General features: G+C 54.1%; 1 protein-coding gene across 1 annotated transcript; it reads left to right on the forward strand.

The window, feature by feature from the left end:
- The first annotated feature begins 962 nt into the window (after positions 1 to 962).
- On the forward strand, positions 963 to 1,547 carry LOC135538758 (uncharacterized). The gene has a single exon (XM_064964665.1). It carries the CDS (start codon positions 963 to 965, stop codon positions 1,545 to 1,547), a length of 585 nt encoding a protein of 194 aa, XP_064820737.1.
- Positions 1,548 to 7,744: the final 6,197 nt, after the last annotated feature.

Raw genomic sequence — 7,744 nt, forward strand, 5'->3', positions numbered from 1 at the left:
ACAAAATTATTTTATATTTTTTAGACGGTACAAAACATACACATACAAACGGCAACTACATCACCCTGCCCAGACCCACCTGCTCACACCCCCATCACCCTGCCCAGACAGACCTGCTCACACCCCCATCACCCTGCCCAGACCCACCTGCTCACACCCCCATCTACAACACCCCATCACCCGGCCCAGACCCACCTGCTCACACCCCCATCTACAACGTCCACATCACCCTGCCCAGACCCACCTGCTCACACCCCCATCTCCAATGCCCACATCACCCTGCCCAGACCCACCTGCTCACACCCCCATCACCCTGCCCAGACCCACCTGCTCACACCCCCATCTCCAACGCCCACATCACCCTGCCCAGACCCACCTGCTCACACCCCCATCTCCAACGCCCACATCACCCTGCCCAGACCCACCTGCTCACACCCCCATATACAATACCCACATCACCCTGCCCAGACCCACCTGCTCACACCCCCATCTCCAACACCCACATCACCCTGCCCAGACTCACCTGCTCACACCCCCATCACCCTGCCCAGACCCACCTGCTCACACCCCCATCTCCAACGCCCACATCACCCTGCCCAGACCCACGTGCTCACACCCCCATCTCCAACGCCCACATCACCCTGCCCAGACCCACCTGCTCACACCCCCATCTCCAATCGCCCAGACATCACCCCCCATCTACAATACCCACATCACCCTGCCCAGACCCACCTGCTCACACCCCCATCTCCAACGCCCACATCACCCTGCCCAGACCCACCTGCTCACACCCCCATCACCCTGCCCAGACCCACCTGCTCACACCCCCATCACCCTGACCCACCTGCTCACACCCCCATCTATAACACCCACATCACCCTGCCCAGACCCACCTGCTCCACCCCCATCTACAACGCCCACATCACCCTGCCCAGACCCACCTGCTCACACCCCCATCTCCAATGCCCACATCACAAGACCCACCTGCTCACACCCCCATCACCCTGCCCAGACCCACCTGCTCACACCCCCATCTCCAATGCCCACATCACCCTGCCCAGACCCACCTGCTCACACCCCCATCTACAACGCCCACATCACCCTGCCCAGACCCACCTGCTCACACCCCCATCTCCAACGCCCACATCACCCTGCCCAGACCCACCTGCTCACACCCCCATCTCCCAGACCCACCAGCTCACACCCCCATCACCCTGCCCAGACCCACCTGCTCACACCCCCATCACCCTGCCCAGACCCATCTGCTCACACCCCCATCACCCTGCCCAGACCCATCTGCTCACACCCCCATCACCCTGCCCAGACCCACCTGCTCAGACCCCCATCTCCAACACCCATCACCCTGCCCAGACCCACCTGCTCACACCCCCATCTCCAACGCCCACATCACCCTGCCCAGACCCACCTGCTCACACCCCCATCTCCAGCGCCCACATCACCCTGCCCAGACCCACCTGCTCACACCCCCATCTCCAGCGCCTGCATCACTCTCCACCACATGGCCTCTGACGGGTTCGGATTTCTAAACCAAATATTGTTAATTATCAGTTAGAGACATGAGGAGGCCGTAGTCTGGTTTCTAACCCAGAAGGTAATGGGTATAGGAGGAGGAGGCCGTAGTCTGGTTTCTAACCCAGAAGGTAATGGGTATAGGAGAAGGAGGCCGTAGTCTGGTTTCTAACCCAGAAGGTAATGGGTATAGGAGGAGGAGGCCGTAGTCTGGTTTCTAACCCAGAAGGTAATGGGTATCTGTAGGAGGAGGCCGTAGTCTGGTTTCTAACCCAGAAGGTAATGGGTATAGGAGGAGGAGGCCGTAGTCTGGTTTCTAACCCAGAAGGTAATGGGTATCTGTAGTAGGAGGCCGTAGTCTGGTTTCTAACCCAGAAGGTAATGGGTATAGGAGGAGGAGGCCGTAGTCTGGTTTCTAACCCAGAAGGTAATGGGTATAGGAGGAGGAGGCCATAGTCTGGTTTCTAACCCAGAAGGTAATGGGTATCTGTAGGAGGAGGCCGTAGTCTGGTTTCTAACCCATAAGGTAATGGGTATAGGAGGAGGAGGCCGTAGTCTGGTTTCTAACCCAGAAGGTAATGGGTATAGGAGGAGGAGGCCGTAGTCTGGTTTCTAACCCAGAAGGTAATGGGAATCTGTAGGAGGAGGCCGTAGTCTGGTTTGTTTCTAACCCAGAAGGTAATGGGTATAGGAGGAGGAGGCCGTAGTCTGGTTTCTAACCCAGAAGGTAATGGGTATAGGAGGAGGAGGCCGTAGTCTGGTTTCTAACCCAGAAGGTAATGGGTATAGGAGGAGGCCGTAGTCTGGTTTCTACACCAGACGGTAATGGGTATAGGAGGAGGAGGCCGTAGTCTGGTTTCTAACCCAGAAGGTAATGGGTATAGGAGGAGGAGGCCGTAGTCTGGTTTCTAACCCAGAAGGTAATGGGTATCTGTAGGAGGAGGCCATAGTCTGGTTTCTAACCCAGAAGGTAATGGGTATAGGAGGAGGAGGCCGTAGTCTGGTTTCTAACCCAGAAGGTAATGGGTATAGGAGGAGGCCGTAGTCTAGTTTCTAACCCAGAAGGTAATGGGTATAGGAGGAGGAGGCCATAGTCTGGTTTCTAACCCAGAAGGTAATGGGATTCTGTAGGAGGAGGCCGTAGTCTGGTTTCTAACCCAGAAGGTAATGGGAATCTGTAGGAGGAGGCCATAGTCTGGTTTCTAATCCAGAAGGTAATGGGTATCTGTAGGAGGAGGCCGTAGTCTGGTTTCTAACCCAGAAGGTAATGGGTATCTGTAGGAGGAGGCCGTAGTCTGGTTTCTAACCCAGAAGGTAATGGGTATCTGTAGGAGGAGGCCATAGTCTGGTTTCTAACCCAGAAGGTAATGGGTATAGGAGGAGGAGGCCGTAGTCTGGTTTCTAACCCAGAAGGTAATGGGTATCTGTAGGAGGAGGCCGTAGTCTGGTTTCTAACCCAGTAGGTAATGGGTATCTGTAGGAGGAGGCCATAGTCTGGTTTCTAACCCAGAAGGTAATGGGTATCTGTAGGAGGAGGTCGTAGTCTGGTTTCTAACCCAGAAGGTAATGGGTATCTGTAGGAGGAGGCCGTAGTCTGGTTTCTAACCCAGAAGGTAATGGGTATCTGTAGGAGGAGGCCGTAGTCTGGTTTCTACACCATAAGGTAATGGGTATCTGTAGGAGGAGGCCGTAGTCTGGTTTCTACACCAGAAGGTAATGGTATCTGTAGGAGGAGGCCGTAGTCTGGTTTCTAACCCAGAAGGTAATGGGTATCTGTAGGAGGAGGCCGTAGTCTGGTTTCTAACCCAGAAGGTAATGGGTATAGGAGGAGGAGGCCGTAGTCTGGTTTCTAACCCAGAAGGTAATGGGTATCTGTAGGAGGAGGCCGTAGTCTGGTTTCTAACCCAGAAGGTAATGGGTATAGGAGGAGGAGGCTGTAGTCTGGTTTCTAACCCAGAAGGTAATGGGTATAGGAGGAGGAGGCCGTAGTCTGGTTTCTAACCCAGAAGGTAATGGGTATAGGAGGAGGAGGCCGTAGTCTGGTTTCTAACCCAGAAGGTAATGGGTATAGGAGGAGGAGGCCGTAGTCTGGTTTCTAACCCAGAAGGTAATGGATATCTGGAGGAGGAGGCCGTAGTCTGGTTTCTAACCCAGAAGGTAATGGGTATAGGAGGAGGAGGCTGTAGTCTGGTTTCTAACCCAGAAGGTAATGGGTATAGGAGGAGGAGGCCGTAGTCTGGTTTCTAACCCAGAAGGTAATGGGTATCTGTAGGAGGAGGCCGTAGTCTGGTTTCTAACCCAGAAGGTAATGGGTATAGGAGGAGGAGGCCGTAGTCTGGTTTCTAACCCAGAAGGTAATGGGTATAGGAGGAGGAGGCCGTAGTCTGGTTTCTAACCCAGAAGGTAATGGGTATCTGTAGGAGGAGGCCGTAGTCTGGTTTCTAACCCAGAAGGTAATGGGTATAGGAGGAGGAGGCCGTAGTCTGGTTTCTAACCCAGAAGGTAATGGGTATCTGTAGGAGGAGGAGGCCGTAGTCTGGTTTCTAACCCAGAAGGTAATGGGTATCTGTAGGAGGAGGCCGTAGTCTGGTTTCTAACCCAGAAGGTAATGGGTATAGGAGGAGGAGGCCGTAGTCTGGTTTCTAACCCAGAAGGTAATGGGTATCTGTAGGAGGAGGCTGTAGTCTGGTTTCTAACCCAGAAGGTAATGGGTATCTGTAGGAGGAGGCCGTAGTCTGGTTTCTAACCCAGAAGGTAATGGGTATCTGGGAGGAGGCCGTAGTTCTAACCCAGAAGGTAATGGGTATAGGAGGAGGAGGCCGTAGTCTGGTTTCTAACCCAGAAGGTAATGGGTATAGGAGGAGGAGGCTGTAGTCTGGTTTCTAACCCAGAAGGTAATGGGTATCTGTAGGAGGAGGCCGAGTCTGGTTTCTAACCCAGAAGGTAATGGTATCTGTAGGAGGAGGCCGAAAGTCTGGTTTCTAACCCAGAAGGTAATGGGTATAGGAGAAGGAGGCTGTAGTCTGGTTTCTAACCCAGAAGGTAATGGGTATCTGTAGGAGGAGGCCCTAGTCTGGTTTCTAACCCAGAAGGTAATGGGTATAGGAGGAAGAGGCCGTAGTCTGGTTTCTAACCCAGAAGGTAATGGGTATCTGTAGGAGGAAGGTACATAATGGAGTCATTAAGGTTGGATGTGAGTCAGGGGCTTGGAAATGTACTGAGGAAAGGAAAGACGTCTTGTCACTGATAATGGTGGAGAGATGTGGATTAGTGAGTAAGGGGCCCAGGCCAGGTCACTGATAATGGTGGAGAGATGTGGATTAGTGAGTAAGGGGCCCAGGCCAGGTCACTGATAATGGTGGAGAGATGTGGATTAGTGAGTAAGGGGCCCAGGCCAGGTCACTGATAATGGTGGAGAGATGTGGATTAGTGAGTAAAGGGCCCAGGCCAGGTCAGGCCAGGTCACTGATAATGGTGGAGAGATGTGGATTAGTGAGTAAGGGGCCCAGGTCAGGCCAGGGCACTGATAATGGTGGAGAGATGTGGATTAGTGAGTAAGGGGCCCAGTTCAGGCCAGGCCAGGTCACTGATAATGGTGGAGAGATGTGGATTAGTGAGTAAGGGGCCCAGTCCAGGCCAGGTCACTGATAATGGTGGAGAGATGTGGATTAGTGAGTAAGGGGCCCAGTCCAGGCCAGGTCAGGTTAGGTCAGGTCAGGCCAGGTCAGGTCAGGTCACTGATAATGGTGGTGAGATGTGGATTAGTGAGTAAGGGGCCCAGTTAGGGTCAGGTTAGGTCAGGCCAGGTTAGGTTAGGTTAGGCCAGGTCAGGTTAGGACAGGTCAGGCCAGGCTCGGTCAGGTCAGGTGGAGTGGAGGGTCAGGTTAGGTTAGGCCAGGTCAGGTTAGGACAGGCCAGGTCAGGTCAGGTCAGGTTAGGACAGGCCAGGTTAGGTTAGGTTAGGACAGGTCAGGTCAGGTTAGGACAGGTCAGGCCAGGCTCGGTCAGGTCAGGTGGAGTGGAGGGTCAGGTTAGGTCAGGTCAGGACAGGTCAGGCCAGGCTCGGTCAGGTCAGGTGGAGTGGAGGGTCAGGTTAGGTTAGGCCAGGTCAGGTTAGGACAGGCCAGGTCAGGTGGAGTGGAGGGTTAGGTTAGGCCAGATCAGGTCAGGTTAGGACAGGTCAGGCCAGGTCAGGTCAGGTGGAGTGGAGGGCCAGGTCAGGCCAGGTTTGGCCAGGTCAGGTTAGGTCAGGCCAGGCCAGGTCAGGTTAGGTCAGGCCAGGCCAGGCCAGGTTAGGTTAGGTTAGGTCAGGCCAGGTCAGGTTAGGACATGTTAGGCCAGGTCAGGTTAGGTCAGGCCAGGTCAGTTTAGGTCAGGCCAGATCAGGTTAGGTCAGGTTAGGTCAGGTTGGGTTAGGTTAGGTCAGGTTGGGTTAGGTTAGGTCAGGTTAGGTCAGGTCAGGTCAGGTTAGGCCAGGTTAGGCCAGGTTAGGCCAGGTCAGGCCAGGTCAGATTAGGCCAGGTCAGGCAAGGCCAGGTTAGGTTAGGTCAGGTTAGGTCAGGTTAGGTTAGGCCAGGTCAGGCCAGGTCAGGTCAGGTCAGGGCAGGGCAGGTTAGGCCAGGTTAGGTTAGGCCAGGTCAGGTCAGGTTAGGTTAGGCCAGGTCAGGTTAGGCCAGGGAAGGTTAGGCCAGCTTAGGTCAGGCCAGGTTAGGTCAGGGCAGGTCAGGTTAGGCCAGGTCAGATCAGGTTAGGTCAGGTTAGGTCAGGTTAGGTTAGGTCAGGTTAGGTCAGGTCAGGTCAGGTTAGGTCAGGTCAGGTTAGGTCAGGTTAGGCCAGGTCAGGCCAGGCAAGGCCAGGTTAGGTTAGGTCAGGTTAGGTCAGGTTAGGTTAGGCCAGGTCAGGTCAGGTCAGGTTAGGCCAGGTCAGGTCAGGGCAGGGCAGGTTAGGCCAGGTCAGGTCAGGCCAGGTCAGGTCAGGTCAGGTTAGGCCAGGGAAGGTTAGGCCAGCTTAGGTCAGGCCAGGTTAGGTCAGGGCAGGTCAGGTTAGGCCAGGTCAGGCAAGGCCAGGTCAGGTCAGGCCAGGGAGGGTTAGGCCAGGTTAGGTCAGGCCAGGTTAGGTCAGGTCAGGGCAGGTCAGGTCAGGCCAGGTCAGGTCAGGTTAGGCCAGGTCAGGTTAGGTCAGGCCAAGTCAGGTCAGGTCAGGCCAGGGAAGGTTAGGCCAGGTTAGGTCAGGTCAGGCCAGGGAAGGTTAGGCCAGGGAAGGTCAGGCCAGGTTAGGTCAGGCCAGGTCAGGTCAGGTCAGGTCAGGCCAGGGAAGGTTAGGCCAGGTTAGGTCAGGTTAGGCCAGGTCAGGTTCAGTCAGGTCAGGTCACATTAAGGGAGAAGGAACAGTTCATTGCCTGCGTGACTCAGTTTCCTTCCTAGCAACAAAGATGTAATGTTTAGTCACGAATATCACCGAAGGTGGCTCCACTTCCCGTTCGGGTGGCGCTCGGCGGTCGTCGTCATCGGTTACTAGCTGCCACCGATCCGTTTCCCTTTTCGTTTGGTTTTGTCTAATTGTTTTCACCTGTTCCTTGTTGGGGTTTTGGGATGGTGTTATTTAAGTTCGATTAGCCCGCTTGTGTTAGTGCGGGCTTGTACCAGTGTGAACTTGGCTGGAGTGTATTACGCCTGTGTTTGGCGTCACCTATTGTACGTTTTCGGTTGGACATTAAAGCGTGTTTCCCTGTGTCCTCTGCTCTCTGCGCCGGACATTAAAGCATGTTTCCCCGTGTCCTCTGCTCTCTGCGCCGGACATTAAAGCGTGTTTCCCCATGTCCTCTGCTCTCTGCGCCGGACATTAAAGTGTGTTTCCCCGTGTCCTCTGCTCTCTGCGCCGGACATTAAAGCGTGTTTCCCCGTGTCCTCTGCTCTCTGCGCCGGACATTAAAGCGTCCTCTGCTCTCTGCGCCGGACATTAAAGCGTGTTTCCCCGTGTCCTCTGCTCTCTGCGCCGGACTACACAGCCATTCACTCTTTGAGCGTTACATGTTTAGAGAGAACTTACTTCCTGAATGACTTCATTGTCCCCATGGGGACATGTTGTTGCAGTGTCATGTACACTTTTAAAGTGGCGTTCAAATACAAAACCAGATTGACAACACAACTTTCATAAGAGTTACGCACCAATAAAAACAATAATAGTAAGAAATAAGAAATAAAACATGAAATAA

This window comes from Oncorhynchus masou, unplaced genomic scaffold, assembly GCF_036934945.1.
Source record: "Oncorhynchus masou masou isolate Uvic2021 unplaced genomic scaffold, UVic_Omas_1.1 unplaced_scaffold_181, whole genome shotgun sequence".
Classification (NCBI taxonomy): Eukaryota; Metazoa; Chordata; class Actinopteri; order Salmoniformes; family Salmonidae; genus Oncorhynchus; species Oncorhynchus masou.